At 42.1% G+C, this 24,951-nt stretch overlaps 1 protein-coding gene across 1 annotated transcript in view; it reads left to right on the top strand.

Moving 5' to 3' along the window:
* Positions 1 to 5,008: 5,008 nt before the first annotated feature.
* Positions 5,009 to 24,951, top strand: part of FAT4 (FAT atypical cadherin 4) — a gene marked incomplete at both ends in the record, with an annotated part of 132,622 nt that continues 112,679 nt past the window's right edge. The window contains one exon of the mRNA XM_079534259.1: positions 5,009 to 10,291. Within this exon, the coding sequence (XP_079390385.1) occupies positions 5,009 to 10,291 (5,283 nt within the window). The remainder of the gene's footprint in view (positions 10,292 to 24,951) is intronic.

Here is a 24,951-nt window from a genome sequence, read left to right as displayed (position 1 = left end):
AGTACAATGAGTAAATCCATTTTTTAGCTGAAAAGCTAGGAAAGCATTCTAGGAAATAATGAAAGTCTAGAATTGGAAGAGAAAAGGTGGGAAATGTTTGTCCTTGGCAATTGGACATTTTAAGAAAACAAACCTCAACAATTAATAGAACCCAGCTTTGCTATCAAGTTTTGTAGTGGGAAATTCACTATGTTGTTATAAGACCTAGAGTTTCTGATCACCATGATGGTTTAGGGCCTGAAATAGCACTGGAGAGAAGGAGGTTCCAAAAAATGTCTGTGACAGAGCAGTCTGAAACCTGACCCCTCAGGCTTCTTTGTAGATGTCCAAAGTTCTCAAGCAACTTGGTTGTCATAGCACCTTCCATGAAGTTCTGCCAAAACATAGAAATATCACTTCTGAGGGGTTTTATAGGCCAATTAAACAAGCCGGTTTTGTCTGGCATTAAGGCATGGAACATAGGTTTTAACAACAACAACAAAAAAAATTATTACATGTTGTTTTATGTGAGTAATGGCAAGACTGGTCCTGAGGTAAAAGCTCTTGGAAAAAGTCACACTCTAACACTGATGAGGAAAACATTTGTTTGGTTCACATACTAGACAGAGAGATCTATAACAAAAAACAATATTTACAGTGCAAGTCAAGAACCATAATCTCTCATCTTGGCTGCAAAATGATACAGCTTCACATAGCACATGGAACTATAATTAGTCACAACTGGAAATCTACCCCTCGCTGCCTGAAACCTTTTCCTCCCACAAAATTGACAAAATTAATTCTCTAAAGAAGTGGTCAAAGAAGCAGAATTTGAGCAATGAATGCCAGGCTGCTTTTGAAGATATATTAAAGCAAGCTTTAACTAAGAAACAAGCAAGAAATTGCTTAGAAACTCTGCTTGGTAGTCATTTTTGTAGTATCCATTTTTGGTAATAGAGTTCTTTATAGTATTTTACTGAGATTATAGTATTTACCTCATGTTGGATATTGGGAAAGACTTCTTTTCAGAAAGACTGGTGATGATGCAGTGGCATAGGCTGCCCAGGGAGGTGGTGGAATCACCATCCCTGGAGGTGTTCAAGGAACATGGAGATGTGGCACTGAAGGGCCTAATGAGGGTGGACTGGTGGTTGGACTAGATGATCTTAGTGGTCTTTTTCAGCATTAATGATGCTATGCTAATGCTAATGATTCTAATCCCACATGAATCCCGATAAAATAGACTTGCTGAGAGAGACTAATTGAAGGGAAATGATAGCCCTAAAAATAATTTTAAGTAATTAGAGTTAATGAGGTATCCTTGTCTTGCCAGGGTGTTTCTAGTGGCTCTGCCATCTATTCTTGGTCGCATACTATTGCAGGCTCTTCACCAATTGTCTGTGAGGAAATAGAATTTATTCTGAACAAAAAATGTCAGCCCACAGAAAAAAGTGTGGTATAGTAAAATGGTACATCAGTTATGTCAGTTAACCATACCCATTTCTAATGCTTTTTAATCAAAATATAGCCTCTACCATATGGAAATGGAAAAAGGAATAGTAATATTCCCACAAGAATTGTGTTCTTGGTTATCTTTGCATACTGGAAAGCTGAACTCTGAGAAACACATATTTTAATATCGGGTAAAGCTGCTTGTATAGGAGCAGAAAGTGTTGGTCACATTGACAGGGGAGCTGTTAGCATATCTTTGGGTCACACTGAGAATGAAAAAGATATCTGCCTCATCTCCTGACTACAGAAATCACTAGTGCAGTGCTAATGTTTAGAAAATGGATTCAATTACTACATGCAGGAGTACAGGAAAATCTTCCTGAAGCCATGTGGAGAGATTTTCTGTATATATTATGGCAGAGAAACTGGTGAGACCAGAAGCTACATCCAGGAAAACCCAGGCAGACCCCTGGACAGCCTCTAGCTCTGCAGGAGTGGCATCAGGCAGATAGGGATGTGCTTCCACAAAAGGCTCTGACATCTCCTTCCATAAATGAAGCCGCAGCCTGCAGGTGATAGAAATGTGCATCTGCCTGCAAGGTACAGGTAAAATGCCAAATGTCAAGTCCTGCATTCTCAGGAGTGTGGTGAACAGGCTTTGTAGTCTTGAATCACAGAATCATTGAAGACCTCTAAGATCAATCCTGTCAGCCTGTCCCATCATGTCCCTCAGTGCCACCTTTCTACATTTCTTGAACACCTCCTTGGGTGGTGACCCCATCACCTCCCTGAGCATCTCCTTTCAGCACATCATAATTCTAACAAGTTTTTCCTAATATCCAGCCTGGACTTCCCCTGGCACAACTTGAGGCCATTCCATCTCTTGTCCTATCATTATTACCTGGCAGGAGAGACAGACCCCCTGTTGCCACAACCTCCTGTCAGGCAGTTGCAGTGAGCCATAAGGTCTCTCCTGAGCCTCCTCTCCTCCAGACTAAACAATCCCCGCTCCTTTGCCTGCTTCCCAAATGGCTTGTGCTCCATACCCTTGACAGCTTTGTTGCCCTTCTCTGGACATGCATCAGTGCTCCTTCAGCACAGTGAGTAGAGAACACAGAAAACAACCCGCCAGGTCTGCTGAATTCCTGATTGCTTTTTGTTCTGGCTACAGAACACAGTTCAGTTCCTCTTGCAGTATCTTATTCTAGACCTAAGACCTCCTAGGACTCTGTGTGATGATAGGTATACACCCAATTTTCATTTAGTTGACACAGGAACAAAACATGCTTATAAACTTACAACATGTCCCCCCCCAACGTCAGCGGTTCTTATGTTGCTCATTGACCCTTAACGTGCTTCCACACTGTCTGTGCCTTCTGGTGCAATATTTCAGCCATGTCAGTGGCTTTGGGCAAAAAACAGCACTGGGAACACTGTAAGCATGGGCAGTGCTGATATGTTGTTACCATGAGGGCACTGATACATATTTGCACTGCTGAGATCAGACTGCTTTTCTATATCTGAAGGTGAAAGCCTGGGGAAGTGATGGGCTGTGTTATCAACAGAATTGCAGACGATGAAAAAAAAATGCAAAATGATCTTTTCTTCACTTTATTTCTGTATTTATGAATTGCTAGCAGGTTCCTCATAACAACTGCTTTCAAGGCAGAATAGGGGATCTTGGTGCAGCTGATTTTGTTTCCCCTGTGTAAGGCCTGGCTGCAGGGAGGTACTGGCTGTCTCCCTGTGGCTATCTGGCAAGGTTTCCTCGCTGCCTTTCTGCCTTTTTACCAGCAGAGTGCGTGTTGTGTCCGAATGCATATGAACAAATTGTTCATGTATAAGGAAGCAAAATCATGGGTAGCGACAGAGGAAGCAGCTGATCCCAAAGAATCTATGATACTGTCCCACTAACTCACTTAAAACATGCTTTGCTGATGGTACCAGCGACTGCATGAATCGCACTGTTTTGTATCTAGCATAGCTGCTCCAGTTTCAATGGCTCAATTTCCAAGCCATTAAAATAACTTTTTGCTAAAATAATAGTGATAATAATAAACTAAAATCGTTGTAAATATATCTCGTAACTTTGACTATGTATAAAACAGCAGGTACGGCTCAGAATATACTACAGCTGTTTTAAGAAAATTTATCAAAATTTTCTGACTGAGGTTATTTTGAAAATCAGCTCTAGAAGTTTGTGCAATTTCCTGCATTTTATTTGCAAAAAGCACTTTCTGAATCCTATGAAGTGGAATTTGGATGTACTGAAATACTTTGAGAATGTAGCATAGTTTCTCTGGCCATGTTGGCTCGCCAGGATATCAGTGGATGTACCGTCGTGCACGAGTTGCAAAGCATTCATCATTCGCGTGAATGCAACATATAATGCAACAGGCGGCCACTTTTACTCTAGTATCTGCTGTTGTCAGGCCTTGTTTGCTACTGGGTATAGCAGCGCAAACCCGGTGCTGTGAAACTCATTAATCAGGCACTCCCGTTTCTCAGCGCTGCAGCCAGGGGCCGCCGCACGCCTGCGGGCGGAGCTCGGCGTCGGGGAGCGGCGCCGCCCAGCTGCAGGGCGGGCACCAGGGGGCGCTCCGGGACCGCGGTTGCGGCACGACGGCCCCGGGGCCCCATCGTGGTCCCTCTCCGCCCGACTGGGATGTGCGGCTGAGGGTTTTGCCGAGGAGGAAGGATAGGAGTCTGCTGAAGTTCGTCTCGGGATCTTTACTGAAAATAAGGAAATGAGCAGAATTTAATAAGAAACGAAAAGTAACAAAAAAAAAAAAAAAAGTTAAAGGGTATAATAATATGAAGTCAGGTGATAAGGATAAAAACAGAACTGCAAACGTCCCAGGGGTCGCCCCCTTCCCGCCGGGCTCGGACGGCCGCGAACAGCGTAACGTAGCGACCGTCTTCGCACGCACAGCCGTCGGAGCCGCACCTGCCCCAGGTGCGCGGAGAGCGGGCGGGCGGGCGGCGGGGCGGGGCGGGGCTCGGGGCGGTGCGGGGCGGGGATCGGGGCGGGCACTAGGGCGGCGCGGCCAATGGGAGGCCGGGGGGGAGCCCGGCCGGGCGTCAAGAGGGACGGGATCAATGAGCGCCGCGCAAAGTTGGGGCCAGGCGGCGGTGGGCTCCGCGGCCGTGGATTACAAACTCAGCGGAGGAGGCGGCGGCGGCGGCGGCGGCTCTCGGGGCGGCGGCTCTCGGCGGCGTCTCCTGGGCCGGGCATGGTGGTGGGGTGGTGGCGGCAGCTGAGACGTGGCGGAGCACGAGGCCCCCGACGGCGCGGAGGCGGCTGCTGTTGAACGGCGATGCGGTGCGGAGTCCCTGGCCGCCCCCCGGCCCCCGAACGGCGGCGGGCGCAGAACGAGCGGCGCGGCCCTTGAGCGCGACGGACGGCCGATCGGGTCCCTCTTCGGCGGGGCAGCGCTAGCGACGCCTCGGCGGGACAGCGGGAGGGAGGGGCCGGAGCGCGGCGGCTGCAGGAGGCGGCCCCCGGCCGGGGGGCTCCGCTGAAAGCGGCGGCGGCGGCGGCGCCGGGCCCTACCGCGGAAGCGGCCACGGGGTCGCTATGGGCCGCCCCACCGCCGCCGCCCGCCGGGCCCCGCCGCCCCTGCTGCTGTCGCTGCTGCTGCCGCTGCTGCCGCTGGGCGCCGCCGCCGAGCCCCGGCAGGTCTTCCAGGTGCTGGAGGAGCAGCCGGCCGGCACCTGGGTGGGCACCATCGCCACCCGGCCCGGCTTCACCTACCGACTGAGTGAGCACCACGCCCTCTTCTCCATCAACGCCACCTCGGGCGCCCTGCACACCCGCGCCTCCATCGACCGCGAGAGTCTGGCCAGCGACGTGGTGGACCTGGTGGTGCTCTCCAGCCAGCCCACCTACCCCAGCGAGGTGCGCGTCCTGGTGCTCGACCTCAATGACAACGCGCCCGTCTTTCCCGACCCCTCCATCGTGGTGACTTTCAAGGAGGACACGGGCAGCGGGCGGCAGCTCATCCTGGACACGGCCACCGATGCTGACAGTGGCACCAATGGTGTGGACCACAGCTCCTATCGCATTGTGTCTGGCAACGAGGAGGGACGTTTCCGCCTCAACATCACCCTCAACCCTAGCGGTGAAGGTGCTTTTTTGCATCTGGTCTCGCAGGGCGGGCTGGATCGGGAGGCCACCCCCAGCTACCAGCTCTTGGTGCAGGTGGAGGACAAGGGTGAGCCCCGGCGGCGCGGGTACCTACAGGTCAATGTCACTGTGCAGGACATCAATGACAACCCACCCATTTTCAGTCAGACTCTTTATCAGGCACGTGTGCCTGAGGATGCTCCCGTTGGGGCCAGTGTTCTGCAGGTGGCAGCAGCTGATGCTGATGAAGGCACCAACGCTGACATCCGCTACCGTCTGGAGGGAGGCGATGGTGGAGGTGGGGAGGGGGCCAGCAGCCTCCCGTTTGAGGTGGATCCTGAGAGTGGGGTGATTCGCATCCGGGAGCATCTGGACTATGAGCTGTGCCAACAGTACTCACTGACAGTGCAAGCCACAGACCGTGGGGTGCCTGCACTGAGCGGCCGGGCCGAGGCCCTCATCCGCCTGCTGGATGTCAATGACAACGAGCCCCGGGTGAAGTTCCGCTACTTCCCAGCCACCTCCCGCTTTGCCTCGGTGGATGAGAATGCAGCACCTGGCACTGTGGTGGCCTTGCTGACAGTGAGCGATGCTGACTCCCCCGCTGCCAACGGGAACATCTCTGTGTCAATCTTGGCAGGCAACGAGCAGCGGCACTTCGAGGTGCACAGCAGTAAGGTACCCAACCTCAGCCTGATCAAGGTGGCGGCTGCGCTGGACCGGGAGCGTATCCCTGCCTATAACCTTACAGTGGCGGTGGCTGATAACTATGGGGCCTCACCACCACCTCCGGGCTTCCCCACCTCTTCCCTTTCTCCTGATGGGGTGGTGGCAACTCCTGTGAGCCGCTCTTCAGTGGCTAGCCTGGTGATCTTTGTGAATGACATCAATGACCACCCGCCTGTCTTTGAGCAGTCAGTGTACAGGGTGAACATCAGTGAGGAGGTGCCTTTGGGCAGCTATGTGCGGGGCTTGAGTGCGACAGACCGTGATTCGGGCCTCAATGCCAACCTCAAATACAGCATTGTTTCAGGCAATGAGCTGGGCTGGTTCCACATCAGCGAGCACAGCGGACTGGTCACCACAGCTGGTCCTGGGGGTGGCACTGCTGGGCATGCTGGGGGTGTGTCTGTCACCAGCGGGCTGGACCGGGAGACCACTTCCCAGGTGGTGCTCAACATCAGTGCACGTGACCAGGGGGTGCAGCCCAAATTTTCCTACGCACAATTGGTGGTGACCATTCTGGACGTCAATGACAACAAGCCTCGCTTCAGCCAACCTGAGGGCTACCAGGTTTCCTTGGCTGAAAACTCCCCATCTGGAACTGAGCTGCTGGTCCTGAGTGCTGTGGATGGGGATCTGGGGGACAATGGGACCATTCGTTTCTCCCTTCAGGAGGCTGAGCCGGCATTAGTGGCGGTTGGCCCCTCTTCAGTGACCCCTCGACAGGTCTTTCGCTTGGATCCCGTGTCAGGCAAGCTCAGCACCGTCTCACAGCTGGACAGAGAGGAGCAGGCTCACTTTTCCCTGCAGGTCCTGGCCACAGATTTGGGTTCTCCTCCCCTTTCTTCAGTAGCCCGGGTTAATGTGAGTCTTTTGGATGTGAATGACAATAGCCCGGTTTTCTATCCTGTCCAGTATTTTGCCCATATCCAAGAGAATGAGCCAGCTGGAACTTATGTAACCACAGTGTCTGCCACTGACCCTGATATGGGGCCCAATGGGACCGTCAAGTACAGCATCTCAGCTGGGGATACCTCCAGATTCCAAGTCCATGGCAAGACAGGGATCATTACCACAAAAATAGCCCTTGACAGGGAGGAGAGAACTGCTTACCAGTTGCAGGTTGTGGCCACTGATGGTGGCCATCTTCAGTCTCAGAACCAAGCCATTGTCACCATCACTGTCTTGGACACTCAGGACAATCCGCCTGTTTTCAACCAGGGCATGTATGGTTTTGTTGTTTTTGAAAATGTTGCCCTAGGTTACCATGTAGGTACTGTTTTTGCTTCTACCATGGATCTCAATACCAACATCAGTTATCTTATTACAACAGGTGACCAACGGGGTATGTTTGCTATCAACAGAGTGACAGGGCAGATCACCACGGCCAGTATTATTGATAGGGAAGAGCAAGCATTTTACCAGCTGAAAGTGGTGGCTAGTGGTGGGGCAGTGACTGGAGACACTATGGTCAATATAACTGTCAAAGATTTAAATGACAATTCCCCACACTTTGTTCATGCTGTGGAAAGTGTAAATGTGGTTGAAAACTGGAAAGCTGGTCATACCATATTCCAGGCCAAAGCTCTTGATCCTGATGAAGGTGTTAATGGCATGGTCCTTTACAGCCTTAAGCAAAACCCCAAGGGCTTGTTTTCAATCAATGAACAAACAGGTGCTATAAGCTTAATAGGGCAGCTGGACATAAATGCTGGGACTTACCAGGTTGAAATTGTGGCCTCAGATATGGGTGTGCCACAGCTGTCCTCTACTTTCATCCTGACTGTCTCTGTCCATGATGTAAATGATAACCCTCCTGTGTTTGACCAGCTTTCCTATGAAATTACAATTTTGGAGTCTGAGCCTGTGAATTCACGGTTCTTTAAGGTACAGGCTTCTGACAAAGATTCGGGAGTGAACGGTGAAATAGCTTACAGTATAATTGAAGGAAATGCTGGGGATGCCTTTGGCATTTTCCCAGATGGTCAGCTGTACATAAAGAGTGAACTGGATCGTGAGCTTCAAGAAAGATACGTTTTACTTGTTGTTGCTTCTGATAGAGCAGTAGAACCACTCAATGCTACTGTAAACATTACAGTAATTCTGGAGGATGTAAATGATAACAGGCCATTATTCAACAGTACGAACTATGTATTTTATTTTGAAGAGGAACAGAGTGGTGGTTCCTATGTGGGTAAAATAAATGCTGTAGACAAAGACTTTGGGCCGAATGGTGAAGTCAGGTATTCATTTGAGCATATGCAACCAGATTTTGAGCTGAACACAATAACTGGGGAGATAAGAAGTACTCATCAGTTTGACAGGGAAGCTCTTATGAGACAGCGAGGAGCTGCAGTATTTAGTCTTACAGTTATAGCAACAGATCAGGGGTTGCCAAAGCCTCTAAAGGATCAAGCTACTGTACAAATCTACATGAAAGACATCAATGATAATGCTCCCAAGTTTTTGAAAGATCTCTACCAAGCTACCATATCAGAATTGGCAGCAAATTTGACACAGGTTCTGAGAGTTTCTGCTTCAGATGTTGATGAAGGGACTAATGGGTTGATTCACTATTCTGTGATCAAGGGAAATGAAGAAAAGCAGTTTGCAATAGATAGTAGCACAGGCCAAGTGACCTTAGTAGGCAAACTAGATCATGAAGCTACTGCATCGTATTCACTTGTTATCCAAGCAGTAGACTCTGGAGCAGTTCCCTTAAGTTCAACTTGCACATTGAGCATTGATGTATTGGATGAGAATGACAACAGTCCTTCTTTCCCTAAATCAATCTTGTCAGTGGATGTCTTGGAAAACATGAGAGTTGGTGAACTTGTTTCCTCAGTCACTGCCACTGACTCTGATTCAGGCGACAATGCTGACCTCCATTATAGCATTACAGGGACAAACAATCATGGGACCTTTAGCATCAGTCCCAACACTGGTAGTATTTTTCTTGCAAAAAAGTTGGACTTTGAGACGCAATCTTTGTATAAGCTAAATATAACAGCAAAAGACCAAGGAAGGCCACCAAGGTCATCTACAATGTCAGTGGTAATATATGTTAGGGATTTTAATGACAACCCTCCTAATTTTCCTGCAGGGGACATTTTTAAATCTATTATTGAGAACATTCCTGTTGGTAGTTCTGTCATTTCTGTAACTGCTAATGATTCAGATGCAGATATTAATGGGCAGTTAACATATGCAATCATTCAACAGACGCCACGAGGTAATCATTTCCGTATAGACGAAGTCAGAGGGACAATATTTACCAATGCTGAAATAGATCGGGAGTTTGCTAATCTCTTTGAATTAACAGTCAAAGCCACTGATCAGGCTGTTCCTGTGGAGTCCAGACGGTTTGCTTTGAAGAATGTGACTATTTTAGTAATGGATCAAAACGACAATGTTCCTGTGTTCATATCGCAAAATGCTCTTGCAGCTGACCCTTCAGTCATGATTGGTTCGGTCCTAACAACAATTATTGCAGCAGATCCTGACGAGGGAGCCAATGGAGAGGTGGAATATGAAATAATCAATGGAGATACCAAAACGTTCATTGTGGATCGCTACAGTGGAGACCTAAGAGTAGCATCAGCTTTGGTGCCTTCTCAGCTAATATACAATCTGATAGTTTCTGCTACAGATCTTGGCCCTGAAAGAAGGAAATCTACCACTGAAATGACTATAATTCTGCAAGGCGTTGATGGGCCCATATTCACGCAGCCAAAATATATAACCATCTTAAAAGAGGGTGAGCCTATTGGGACAAATGTGATATCTATTGAAGCAGCTAGTCCACGGGGTTCTGAAGCCCAGGTGGAATATTACATTGTGTCTGTCCGATGCGAAGATAAGAGTCTGGGGCGCCTCTTCACCATTGGACGCCATTCTGGTGTCATCCAGACTGCTGCCATTTTGGACAGGGAGCAAGGAGTGCGTCTCTACTTGGTGGATGTTTATGCCATTGAAAAATCTTCCATTTTGCCCCGCACACAGCGAGCAGAGGTAAGGCTTTTCTTTTATTCAGTAATTATTCATGTGTTTGCTTTCTAAACAAGCAGTTTCATATATTCGTTGTGTGTTGAGTATTATATAAATACTTGTGTCAGCAGAAGACCTTAACTTCAAGTCTGCTGATGAAGTAAAGGTAACCTTCCAACCAGTATGCTTCAAACTGTTTTCCTCAAAGCTACTTCTAGAAACTTGAAAGAGGCTCAGGGAAAGTACTTAAATTTGGAACTAAAGGAACAATGTTAGCCAAATACCTTCTGAATAATAAATGCTTTAAGTCCTAAAAGCTTTAATCACAAGCATATTGTGAGTTTTGCAAACCTTCTCATTTTAGCATATCATAAATTAAATCTTTCTGTTTTCGTGTGACTTACAACTGTAGGTCTTTCATTGCAGTCATAATGTCAGTATTTGAGGATTGGCCAGTAGGGGATTGCTCTCTGAACAGTTCATTTAACGTCTCCAGTCTGGACATGCTTGTTCTCCTCTGCTGCGTGCTGTTCCTGGTGAAGTCTCTGGGATAGATCTCCAATCTACCGTTACTTCTTTACTCACACAGATGAGCATGAAATGGTCTTGTTTCTGTTCTATGATGTGAGGGGCTGTAAAAATGTAACAGTGTAGCAGGCAGATTTCCTTATCAGAAAGCAATTTGCTTTGGTGTTGACTGAAGGATCTTAAACATTCTCCGTGCGACTAGTTAGAGCAGCAAAGGGTGCAAAATAGATCTGAGACATCAGCTGTGAAGTACAAATATGTTAATTGCCCTGGAGTATGGTAGTAAAGCCACAGAGCTGAAAGCTTATACCATTCTTACTGCCTTCTGTGTGAAGACAGAAAGGCCTGTTGTGAAAGGAGGCTCTGTGTTTGTGTTAGATTGCACCATTTTCTGGAGCTGCCTTCTGCACTTTGCTATGAGTCATTGAACGTGCAGTCACTGGAAGTTTGGGGCCGACACCACTCAGTAGGTCAGCCAGCAGGGAATGCTGGAAGTGCACTGGTTCAGTCATTTTCCCTGCTAGCTAAGCCCATTACCTCAGCACTGTACAGCCTTCTGTGTCCTAGGCATTACCCCCATCTCTATTTCCACTTCAGAATTACAACTTTGTATGAGCCACTAACGGTACTGTGGTAGCTTGATGGGTTTTGTGTTTTAATTTAGCAGATGGGCTATTTCAAATTGTTTCTTGGCATCTGTAGCTTTTTTTTTCTTAATTAACACTTTTGTTCTTGTTAAAGTATGGTCTGTATAGATATGTAACCTAACTTTTCTATACTGGCAATGACTCATGCTCTACAAAGCAGTGCTGTTAGAATGGGAATGTTTTAGCAGATTCCAAGCTCAGATTTGTTAGTGTGTCTGAGAGAGTTTATCTAAACATGCGTGCCGTTAGCCGTTGGTTACGTTTTGAAGAGCAATGGTGTATCTGAGTGTGATCAGTTTTAGTAGAGATGCTGGTTTAAATAATGCATGCTATTTTTATGAGAAGGTTCCTATCATGTGGTTCTGTGTATCCCTGCTGAAAATTTATAAAAGTTAACAGCAAAAACTGATAAAAGTTGAATTATTATTAAGTCATGTAGTTTCTTAAGTTGCTTTAAGGGTTAAGCCTTTGTCAGTGAGCATTTGGGTCACAGTCCTGTGACTAAAAAGTTTCTTGACAGAAGAAAGGCTTACAGGAGGCCCCATGGTTGCAATAGGCTCTCACGTTGTAAAAGTATTTAATATGAATATTTGGTGAGCAGTGAAGAGAACAACTATTGAAACTTTAAACAAATTTTACATTGTTGAATACAAACCACTCCTGAAATGAGAAACAAATGTTTTATTCTGTAAAGAATATCGAGAGCAATGGTTTGGAGCTTGGATATTATGTTATTAGTTACATCTTTATAGCTTCTTAAATGCTTCTTTTCCCTAACATGATTAGCTTACAGTCCTTCATTAGAAATATATTATAAATTATAATCAGCTATCAACCTTAAAAAATATAACCATATGCAGTATTTCTCTCAACTGACTTCATTTATTTGGAATGGCTTTTGCTATCCTTGTACATACTTGTACAAGAAGTACTACAGTAAAATTCTTTGCACAAGCTGACTGTTGGTGGGTGCTGAATAAGCAATGCAGCTTTTCTTTGTGTTGCTTTTGGATGATAACTTTTTGGTTTGAAAAGTGTACACTTGGTACAATCTAAGTTTACTACTAGGTTTCTTTAATAAGAAACAGCCAGTACTGAAGTATATGAACAGTGTCTTTGAGAACACAAATTAAAGCTCACTTATGCTGAAGTGTAGATGGGATATGGGGAAGAATTTCTTCATGGAGAGGGTGGTCAGGTACTGGAATGGATTGCCATGGCAGGAGATGGAATCCCCATCGTTGGAAATATTTAAGGAATTTCATGAGGTGCTTAGGTACACAGTTTAATGAGGACTTGTAGTGTTAGGGGGTGACTGGACTTGATCTTACTGCCTTTGTTAAAGTAAATGGTTCTCTGACTTAGAGTCTGTGGATTTTTTAGCACTTAGATTTCATATTTGTGTATGATTATGTGCTCATTCTTTCTATATGGAAAAGTGCAGGTTGAGATAATGCTTATGCTCCAATTGCTAAATAGTTTGAAATTTGCAATGAAAATACAAGTGCTCATTCCATTGTATTTTACAGCAAGATTATGGGTAGTTGTTAATTTGAAAGATGATTTTTTTAAAAAATAATTTTGACAACCTATTTCTCTGCAAGCTGCAGTTACAAACCAAGATGTTTGACATTGTTTGAAAGTGTTCTGTGATCAGTCTTTTGTCTTTCTTTTTCCTTTTCTTTTCTTTTTTTTTTTTTTTTTTTTTTTTTTTTTTTTTTTTTTTTTTACCGCTTGTAAGTGTTGCACTTTTCTTCTCTGGGAGAAAAATAAAGCAGCTGTCCTGAAGGGAGCCCTTTTTTTTTTTTTTTTTTTTTTTTTTGTCATTTTATGTCTTTACATACTTCAGCTGGAAAAACAAGCAAAATCCCAATTGCTTAGTACCTTACTCTTTTTTTTTTTTTTTTTTTTTTTTGCACCATAAAATCTCTCAGCCTCTTTAGGCAGGGAGGAGGATTTTACCATCATGATCCTATAGTTCATACAGAATGATTAGTGCAGATTGGTATTACTTGCAAAGGTCAAGACTTTATTCAATCTTGCCTTCTGAAACAACAACTATATGCTGTATGATAAATTGTATGTTGTACTGTATGTCTGGGGTGGCAGTAGTGTGAGGAACCTAGAGGCAATTCTCTGTCATTTGTGCCATGTTACTAAGGATTAAATAGAATTAGGCAGAATCTCTAGTCTAAGATTTAATCCTTAAGTGAGCAGCTCCTCTGGGAGGAGTAGTGGGCTTTCTAGGGACCAGTGGTGCTAGCGTGTCTATTGTGTGTGACAAATGAGAAAGTAACAGAGTGCTGAACTACTTGTTCAGTTAATGTTTCATATACCTAAAGTAGCTTCAAAGGAAGAGATTAATACCTATTAATGAGGAAAGTGTGTGAACTTTATAGATATGGTGATGAAATTGAAAATGGAAGTACTTGGAGAGGGCTACAGGGCAGATTAGTGTTCCTAGCCATGCTTTTTATCTGTGAATACTAACATACTCTCAGAAGAGGTATGAGTATCCTCATTTACATGGTTTTCATGGGACACAAGACTCAATTTTCTATTGCATTTGTACATTTGTAGCTTCCTCTTGTGTTTTTGTCATGATTAGAACCTGTTATGAAGTATCAGCTTCCACATCAGGGGAGGTTTTTATCCCGCAAATCCACAGTCTGGAAGGAAATGTTTGCAAGATATGGGGGTTTCAGATGATGCAGGCTGCTGGTATGGTAAAGGTCTGGAAACTAGTGGAGACAGGCAGAGTGAATAGCCCTCTCTCAGTGGAAAGAAAATCATAACACATTTTACACTGACTCTGTGTGAACTTCTGCCATAGCCATAAAACCATAATTGCATGGTGTAATGAGTTGATGTGCAACTTCTTGACTCAGCCCAGCTTAAGTCCTCTGGCTTAGCCATCTCTGTGTCATTCCAGTGCCGCGTAGGTCCTTGCTAGTCCCAAGAGTGAAGTGTAGTCCCAAGGAGTTCAGATGTGAAATATTCTACATAGCCTTTATCTGGCATGTCTTTTATTTACCAGTGCAAATAGGAACAATGGAGTACTCCTTGTATTCATACTATTTATAAATCGTTTTATTTTTTAATGATACATGGCATGTTAATTGTAGCTTGACAAAGGAAACTACTTATGAAACATTTGAGTAAACAATGAAAATCTGCCTTCTTGACCCTGTTCCAAAGCTTTTTTTTTTTTTCTCCTAGCTCTAGTACTGATTCTGAGAAATGTGTAATTAAAGGTATTGCTGCCTTTTGCATTCATCTGAAAAGGGATCTATACACCCTCCTTGAGCAAGTATGAGATGAATGTGACTTATGTTGAAAACAGTTCCAAACCAATTAGTGGCTTTCAGTTCAAAGTTATCCTTTCTTAATTTCTCTAATTTCTCTAATGATTCTGCCATGCTACATTTTCTTAATATCTAGAATTTCTTATTTCTTTGTTATTTTTGCAGCTTTGAGGCATTTTTACATGTGAGGTCACTTCATAATTTTTATGTTAAAAATCACTAGACTTTAAAAACAACATTCTTTATTATGGAAAATATTATTTTTCATGTATCCATAATGCAAACACTAAAAATAATGGCTGAAAACCAATGTGAAATGTTCTTGTGTTTGTTTTTGCTAAGTGTTAAATTCTTCATACAAATCTCTAAATGATTCTTAGGTTCCATTGATGTTAATAAGCCAGTGCTTTTCCATGTAAAATGATATTCCCCAACCTGCTGGAGTGCATGTTTCTTTCTGTGTGTTGATGTTATGTGAAGCAATCAGTGGCTGTTCTAAAGTTCTCCAAAACGAACTTGCTTGCTGAAGCATTCATTCCCTCTTGGTCTCTTCAGTTCTCATCCCTAGTTTTGCTGTGGTAAGACTGCATTGTTGTTGGCTCCTTCAGTCTTTGTTATCGTCTCTGCCTGTTTCCTGAGCGTATCTTGAACTTGGAGGCAGCAAATGCCACACCTCATCAGAGGATGCATGTATCCTTTTGAGTGATGGAAAGAGGTTCCAGACATTTTCATGGTCTTTTTTTTGTGTGTCGTCTTCAGTGGCTGAATGTTGTTAAAATACTACTCTAAGGGTCATTCCCTTCCCCTCCTTTCCCAAATAAAGAAGTGCCTGTTTTATTTTTAACAAAGCAACTCCTGAGTATGACATAGTTATAGTATTGTAGTTTGTTTTAACTGTGTCTAGACTAGGGAGTAGCATTTCTCTTAATTCAGTTTAGTTTGTTACCCATGTAATTATGTCTGTGCAAAACCTGTGTGTGGACAAGCCCTAATACTCTAGGGTTCTAATTAGAAACAAAATTTACTGCAAGTAAAATTGAAGTAAAACAAAGACTTTTTCCTAACACGTAGTCAGGAAAAGTGATGCCAAATCAGTATGGTACATCATATGATTTGTTTCAGTAAATTTATTGCCTTACTTCACTTTGCCAAGAAAAATACCAGATATGTTAGGGAAACTGTGTCTTTGTTTTATTATGATGTTTCTCTCTATTCTAATAAATCTTGTATTTAATTAGACCACTCTAGTCTAGACTGTCACTGAGGTTTGTTTTTGTAGTGATCTATTTTTGTTTACTCCCTCAGAGCGATAACATACCAAAAGGACAGTAGAACAGATGGAAACTGATAGCTATGATTATACTGTAAAAATACATATAGTCACATTAGTTAATGCAAAGGAATTTCAAAGAGCCTATTACGAAGTGGTAATTTATGTGCCAACAGCTATGCGAAAGGTAATGAAAACAAGTATTCGCCTTACTATTTCATATTCTACAGTCTTCATATGTGCACGCTGTAAGTAGTCTATTGTTTGTATTGACGCGATAATCTTGAATAGTAGGGTTCTTCTATATTTAGTGCAGACATCCAGCTTTTTAGACAGGCAAGCATCCTTTTGTTTTGTGTTGAAAATGTGCAGCAGCCTTTGAGGTTCATACAGATGGAAGGAGCTTTTGGACTAAATCTTGTGGAGCAGAACATCTCACAGTGTGTCATCTTCCCCCCCTCTGTCCTGGCTTGGAGATGGCATCCCCTGGCCAGGTTGGGATTCCCTGCAGCAACCAAGCAAGGGAAGCTAACTCCTCAGAGCCCAGGGAGCTCTACCTGAAAGAGGGAATCTCAAAGAGCGTCTTGGAGAGAACTTGAGAGAGCTAGCAGAGAAGGTCCACGTAAAGCTTGCCTTTTGCTGGTGCCCAGGAAATAAGCAAGGCCTACTCATAGGATCATAAAGGATGGAAAGACCACTAAGATCATCTAGTCCACCCGCCAACCCATGCCTGTGACCACACTAGACCGTATCGCTCAGTCCTGCATCTACTCTTTCCTTAAATACCTCCAGGGATGGTGACCCCATCACCTCCCTGGGCAACCTGTTTCAATACTTCACCACTCTTTCTGAGAAGCATTTTTTCCTAATATCCAACCTGTACCTCCCTTGATGCAACTTGAGACCATTAACTCCTGTCTTATTGACTGCCTCTGTGGATTGTTCGTGTGTTGGATGACAGACCTTCATGCTCTGTTCCCTGTGATTGCCACGGTGGAATCATCTCTGGGGGTGAGGTTTGTCTGTGTCACTGTGGACGGTATGTTTAGCATCCTTTGCCAGAGCTGTAACATGAAGGAAGGAATTTTCTCACAGATGTGTGTTAAGTAAAACAAATGGGAATAATTTTGAGATGTGCCATATGGCCAGTATGTGAAGTATCATCAGCCTCAACTCAGAACTAGCAACCTTGACTTCAGATATCCACATTTTCTAGTCTCTTGGCTAGCTGTGCTTTTCTAAATATGCATGTACATGCTTGTGTCAAGATAGTTCTCTCTTCAGCCACTCTGTTAGATGCGCTTTGAAAATGACCCAGCTGAGTTGAGCACCACTGTAGTTTTCTCTGTTGTATCCATCTATCCACCTGTACTGCTTTTGGTTCTCATAATTTACTCTTCTGGATCTCTGTTGAGCATGAGCCAAGCCTCAGGTTGCCCTAATAAGCACAGATGTATCTTACAGGTGAGGGGAACATATAGCACTGTGACTTGGTTGTGTTTGTTTCTCCTCTTTATTTTGCTTTTCATATGAATTTCCTAAAAAGGAAGAAGGACACAAGACATGCAGTGAAGGTTCAGAGTAAATTTGTTGTATGTTGTCTTTGTTAGGGCACAGGTTTGTAGTACAGTATGTCCCTGGTAAACTGAGCTTGACAGGTTTGGATAAATAGAAGGCATATGAGAGAACAATAAAGCTCATGCTTCAACGGTTGGCATTGATAGATGTCTTCAGGGCATCTGGTGCCTAGTGCTTCCAGAGGTGTGGTTCTCCTTCCTGGGAGCTGTATCACAGAGCCTGGCCCCCTGTGCCTCATGTGCTTCAGGGGCACATCTGCATCTTCTTACCTTTGCTGGTCTGGTTTCTGGAAAGCTTCTATCCTTTTTAATCTTACAAACTGATGAGTTGGAGACATTCTGTGTCATAGAAGTTACTTTTGACTCCAGACCCCTAGCTGGATGTATGTGTTTATGGGGTATTAATACAGAGTGTAACTATCAGCCTCACTGATGGGAAAGAGGAGTGGTTCTTCATCCCTGTCCCCACTTAGGAGGTAACAGCGGGGCCAATATAGGTCACAGCAGCACTGCAGGAGGTCCAGACTTTGGGATCCAGGTCTGAAATCCTGCCAAGTGCTTTCTGAGAGGCCTCTGGTGTAGAGTTGCTCTGAGCTGATACATAGCTTTGCTCTGGTACTGCTGCTTATGTGCTTTTCATGTCTGCTGTGAATCAAGGAGTGAACAAAAGGCAATTCTCGTTCAGCAAATTGTGGTGAGTGGTAATTTTAGTTTTAAGGCTTTTCCCTTAAGGATTCATTTGTAACTATATTCGCTTTAAATGCTTTTGAAATCATTTTGAGATGCTTTTCTCAAATATGCATGAGAAAAATATTAGCTTAGGATTTCAAGTAAATGCTTCCTATCTACACATCTTTGGCCTTTTAACTGAATAATATGCTAGTTTGGGCTTTGGTTAATTGTGATATTTCTTGAAATATAATTCAGGAGAAAGCTGTTATTTTGAAGAATGCTTATATATTGTATTTAACCTACCCAAAATATAGTCTGCTTTTAAACCTGTACACAAAATTTGTATCCTGTTTATTCTAGCAGCCAGTACTAGATAGTGCTGTATTAAGTTCTGCAATAATAATTAATTATCAAAATAAGAATTTGATGTGTAGGATCCTATATAACAGTTGGAGAAAGAAAGTACTAATCTCATAGTTTATATATATGGTAATAATATATATTACTTTGAATTTCAAATTAGAGATGTGGGTTTGCCCAGGCACTGCAGGTGGGAAAGTATGGGTTTTTTTTGTTTCCCTTGCAGTGTATCAGGACATAAATTGTTCCTTGGAGAGCTCAAGAGAATGTTAAGGTGAGGGCATTTAATGGCAACTCTTTTTGGGTCATTCTGGTAAATTAAGAATTTTGCTGAAATAGTTCAGAAGAGTAAATAAGATACCTGACCTATAGTACATGTCTGCAGTATATGTGCTTAAAGCTCGTATTTTCTATAGGAGGTTTTTCATATCACATTACACTCTAGGATTCCTGATGTTTTTCCCCATTTCACATTCTTTATTCCTTCAGTACAACAAATCTTTTTAATCCATCAAAATGTCATGCTGTCTGAAATATGGAGACATGTAGCGATTACAAGGCTGTTTGGAAACAGAAGGCAAACTCTGTGGTTTATTGCACTTATTCTTTACAGACCTGTATTTTTGTTTGTGTTTATTTAAATGAGGTGGTGGTTTTTTTTTTTTTTTTTTTTTTTTTTTGTGAGCATGATTCTATTCGTTTTGAAAGCAGATTAATAAAGTCTTTATGCCTGTCTGGTTCGAGGGGAAAAAAAAAAAAAAAACAAAAAACAAAATTAGGCCTTTATGCTTTTTTTGAGCAAATTAATGAAAATCTTATTTATAACCCCAGCAGGGTCATATCAGATTGTCTGGAAATTTAATTATTGTGGTGGTGATCTTACATGAAGAAGACATTTTCTTTCCACTGTTTTTTTCTCTCTAACAACTCTCTTAACTCATGCACTTCTAGCTTTCAAGGATTCAGCTTTTATTTTGTTTTTATTTTTAAGTTTCTTAACATGAAATAATTCCTGTGATCAGTGCTGAAGGTTGCTTGTTTTTTTTTTTTTTTTAATCATTCCTTTATTGCTCCATGCTGTGTTATCAAGCGAGGCTGCAGTTACTCACAATAAGGTTAAGTGATCATGTTGAGCTTGTAATTAATTAAACACAAGCAACGATGCCTTATTATTTTAAGCCCTGCAGTTGACAAATTCAGACGTCTGCTCGAGCTGTGCACTGGTGGAGAGAGGAGGAAATGGGAGTCAACGTTTTCTCTGCAGGGCAGGATGATGTTGGGTAGTAGAAAGCTGTGCACATGCCTGCCAAAATACTTGGATCAGACTAGGGAACACAGATGGCTGAGGCTGATAAAGGTGTCTCTTATTGTTTTTGCTGCTCAGTGCTGTTTTGAGTTTGTGTGATTGAGAGGGAGGTAAGAGGGGAGGAAGAACTACACGAGTATGTTTATTATAATACATTTTACAGTGTAGGGAAAAACTTGTATAAATGCAATAATCCTGCTCAGACGAGCTCAGTAGGATGCCATATGCTGAAGCTAAGCCCTTCTTTTAGGTTTCAGTAACAAATGAACAATAACGAGTCCTAAGGGATTTACGCTGCAGTTATACCACGTCCTGCTGTCTGACCTTTGGTTCTTATCTCCTCATAGGAAAATCACAATGCAGGGCTGGAAGCAGCCCCAGAGAACTGGACTAAAGGCTGTGGCTGCCCTGGCAAGCCTGTAACCAAGCTGACTGCTAACTCTCCTCTTGCACAGTTCCTCCTTGTTGCTTGAGTCCCTTATTGTCGTGAGCATTTGTTGCTGCTCGTCTGGGTGAAGTCAGGTGTTATTCTGATGTTTATTTTTTTTAGCTTTTCTTCTGTTTGTTGCAGAGATCAACTAGTTGTTGATATCTAGTTAGTGGTTTGTATAACTTAAAGTTGCTTGCAGGAATCAGTTATTTTTCCCAGATATAGTGGTTGTTCCAAGTCCATTGGATCTGTTACTCCCTTAAGCAACATCCATCAGTGCAGGGCTGAGAAGAAGGGAGTAGAAACAAATGCTTTTTTTTTTTTTTTCCCCACCGTCTATTTAAAGCAAAGTCTTAAACATTTTCATTAAAAGGATTTAAGAAAGATTCCTGTTTTGTAAATGTAATGTTTTCCTGCACGTGGTGGCTGAAAAACCCAATGGATATTCCATCTGGTGAGAGTGAATGAGAAACGGGACTTCGTGCTAGGGCAAATGAATTTCATTCTGAATGTCTATCAATTTGCAATCATTAAGTTGAGATTGCAGTTTTTTTCACAGAAATTAATGTATTCAGTATAGTTCTGAAGTCTACTAATGGTATAATGTAGGTAATTAAGAATAAACTTTGTCAAAAGCAGCTTTATTTTGGCCAGTTGTATTCTGAATGCTTTTTCTTACCTTTCTCAATCACCCCATATACATGTTTGTAAAACAGACATTGAAATGAATTTGTGGTGATGTAAAGCTGCCCAGATCTGATGGAGAGAAACAGTGTTTCATTCTAAATTTTGCTGCTATAAAATACACGAGCTTTTATAATTCCTTGAGGTCTCACATGTGCAAACAGTTCCTTCTATAAATACAGCATAATGTTACGCATATTAATTGTGGCTACTACTATACAAATAGAAAAATAAATGCAACCCAGATATGTTCTCCCTGAAAAAAAAAAAAAAAAAAAAAGTGTGAGCATTAAAAGGCAGATTTTTTTTTTTCCATGAAAATGTATCGTTGTTATTACTGCTTTAGATCTATGAAGGGCTTATGAGCACAGAAATCTGGACTTTATAAGAGATACTTAAAAACAAACAAACAAAAACTGGCTCTCCTTTTAGTTATGCTACTTTTTCAATTTTTTTTAAGTTAATGAATAGTATTTCATCTATATTGACATACTGAAGCAGAAAATGAGGCCTCAAAGAAGTCTGAAAGACCTTCTAAAATCTTAAAATCTACATGGAAAGTGACACTGAGTGAGCTCCAAAGATCGAACAAAAACTTGCTTTTGCAAAGGAAATAAGGAAAATGAGGCATTCTGTAGTTTGTAATTAATGGGTGCAACTCTGTGTAAAGCAATATAAGACAATGGTATTAACACATTGCCCGTAGTTAAAAGAGCTAGTGAGAAGTTATGGTATGAAGGAGGCTACAGGGCAACTTTATGGATCACAGTTCTATATAAACTGCTATCAGGAAGTTGATTAAATTCTAGAAATTCATTTTTAGGCCTATGCCTTGGTTATTGCTTATACAATTTTTAAAACAAATGGAGCTTTATCTAGTGCTTGCTGTTGAAGAAATACTTTTCTTATAGGGGGAAGATTCCAATTTGAAAAATGTATTTATTGAGAAACTTGAGTGTTTGCATGATCTTACATTGGAGATAGTGACCAGCAAGGGCTCTTAGCATACTTGAGAGTGGGTTGGCAGCTGAATTCTACATTCCTCTTCCCCGCCATGTTCAACTGCAAATGAAAATGTTTGTGTATTCAGTTCTTCAGAAGCATTTAACAGTGTTCACATGGCAATTTTCTCTTTAGAAGAAGCTCAGTTTCTTTTTAATTCTTAATTCGGTAAGTTTGCTGAAAATAAAGAATTGTCTTAGTATGCTGAAAGATACTATCTTTCTCCACTACTTCAGAATACATTTTAATTGTAACAAATCTGTGTGGCTGTGTACTCCATTAAAAAAAAAAAAAAAAAAAAAAAAAAAAAAAAAAAAAAAAAAAAAAAACTGTAGTGTTCAGAATGAACAATTCTGAAGCAGAGAAACATTGCCTTAGGATTCCCTCTGTGACATCCACAGACATTGATTAATTGGGTCAGTCAGCGTGGCTCTCTTTTTAAAAAAGAAAAAGCTTAATGATTAACTAATTTCTTTTTCTGTGCCTCCTATTGAGCATATAAAAGGCTTATAGAAGAATGTAGAAATGGGGCACTTAGAGTTGTTGTTTTGCACAATAGAAACACAGCTAAATATTTCCCGATGCACTATTTGTAACCAGAAACATTCATTTCCTTGTGATAGATGTCAAGATCTGAATATAATGTGTGCTCCAAATCATTGAATGCTTTCTGGAGAGGGAAGAAAAAAGCAACTTTTTCTCCTTGGGGTGTGGATAAAGTAACACCTCTACTGAACAATTTACCAGTGGTGGTTTTAATCTATGTTACAACATCCCATCTGAAAACAGAGGATTTCTTAAGTTATTATCAATTCAAAGCCAAGTGACGTTGCTCTGGCTTGGCATTTCTAAATACCTAGTGGAAGGCAGTGAGATTTGAGATGTGCCTGCTGTGAACGTGTAAATTCTTTTGTTGGTGTCACCTGGCAATATAAGGCCCTTGTTCCATAAGGGGATCATAATACAGTTTGCAACAGCTCTCATCTTTCATATTAAATTCCATGTAGTTGGTGACTGCCAGACATGGTAGTAGTGTGGTGAAGCATAATTAAGCATCTCTTGAATTATGCACACGTAGTATTTAGTGTTTTTTTTACCTGTAGTAAATTCAACTTTTTTGTAATTATGTTTTCAAACTAATACATGAAATCTATGTATATGCTTCTGAAAAATATATATTCTTGGTATTAGTTATATTTTGATATTTTCCTTCTTATTTGTCTTTCTAAACTGGTGTTTGGTCAGTGTAGTGATATATGGGATAGTGAGAAGATTTAAGTGTTTCAAGAAATAATCAGGTTTTCTATCGTACAAATCTCCTGAGTCACATAAGAGTGCCTCCTTTGTGTGATGGAGCTGATAAAATAGAGGAGGGAATGGGACAGAGAGAGCTGAAGAAGATCAGTAGATCCTGTACAAATTAGATTGAGCAGAAAGAGCCCAAGATATGTAATAGATGCAAAGCTTTTTCATATACCATGTTATCTGGGGCACTACTGTTTTTGCTCCTGTTCACTGTGATCAATTGCATTTCTCTGTTCTTCATCTCTGTCAATACCTCTGATTTCTGTGATTTACATTCTGGGAAGTAGTTCGCTCTTCTGGGGAAGAATTTTCCTTGTATTATCTGGTACCACTTTGTAAATAGCAAGGTATTTTTATTCTTCTCATGACTAGGAAAGGAACAATTTTAGCAAATAGCTATGTGATTTACCACAGAATTTAAAATACAGAAGTGTATGTAATTTTTTTGGTGTATAGATCAATATGAAAGTTACAGCAGGGTAGTTTCAATGTGGTTGCTTTAGTTTATATATTTTGAAAGTTACATCCTCCATAAAACTGCCTTATTAATGTTGTGGATTTACATAATAGATGTCTGTGAGTAGTATGCAGCTCAATATTCTTAATGTAGTCAGTCCCCTAAAGTCATTTGCCCCCTAATATTCAATTGGTGTTAGTCTGCTAGGTGCAAGTTTATGCACACCTAAGCATTTGAAATTTAGTGTTACCTTTATGGATGCTAGAATTAGTTCTGTTATGGTATGTGAATAACATCATCAGGAAAATTTACAACTTGAAATCCAAGTATCCTTTCAAGGGAGTGTTGTTTGTGTTACAGGCTGATAGGTTCTGTCAGGCTCCATTGGCTTTCTGAAAGGCTGGTGGGATGGTGGCACGATGGGGTGATGTTCAGGGGATCTTAGCTCAAGGATTTAATTTCTTTTGAGAATGTAAATCCTGATCCAGACTTTGCTTTTATTATGTCAGTGGCATGACTTTCTAATGGTAGCTTTCACTGGGATTTTACGAGTCATTTGAAAGGAGCCTGCGTGTTCTTTTCCAAAGAGAGACAGTTTAGGCAAATAGATGGCAGGTAGGTATCTAAGGGGGGGCTGCTCTTTGCTGTTCTTATTCACTGCCTTGGCATGGGCAGTTGTATCAGCACCCTCTAAATTGGCTTAGGAAGTAGATGCTGCTGAAAAATAGTCCCAAAATAATTATTTTTCAGCTGGGTTGATTTTTCTAATGCATGTTACGGTGTAATGATGCAGCTTGTGCTGGTGGGCAGTGAGAGATTGAGGATGAAACACTGGGGATGGAGAAGGGAGATTAGCAGTGGTTTTAAACCAGGGTAATTTCAAAAAAATATAATTTTGATTATTTTTTTCCTCAAAGATTATTTTGATACTATTGAGAGTTTCGTATCTAACTCCAGGCATTTGTATCCAAGCATTTATTAGATGAGCACCTGGGCATCTCCTGCAAGTTAGTGCCTATCTTGTATGTATGCATTTGATGGGAAAGCATGTGTTTCACTAACTGCACATAATTGGAGTCTTAGAAAACAACATAATTCACTTTATAATATTCTCTTTTCTGAGTCTTCATGTATATAATCT

Source organism: Tetrao urogallus (assembly GCF_951394365.1).
Source record: "Tetrao urogallus genome assembly, chromosome: 4".
NCBI classification, from domain to species: domain Eukaryota; kingdom Metazoa; phylum Chordata; class Aves; order Galliformes; family Phasianidae; genus Tetrao; species Tetrao urogallus.
Note: the sequence above shows the minus strand (reverse complement) of the source record. Positions and strands in the feature narration are given on the sequence as shown.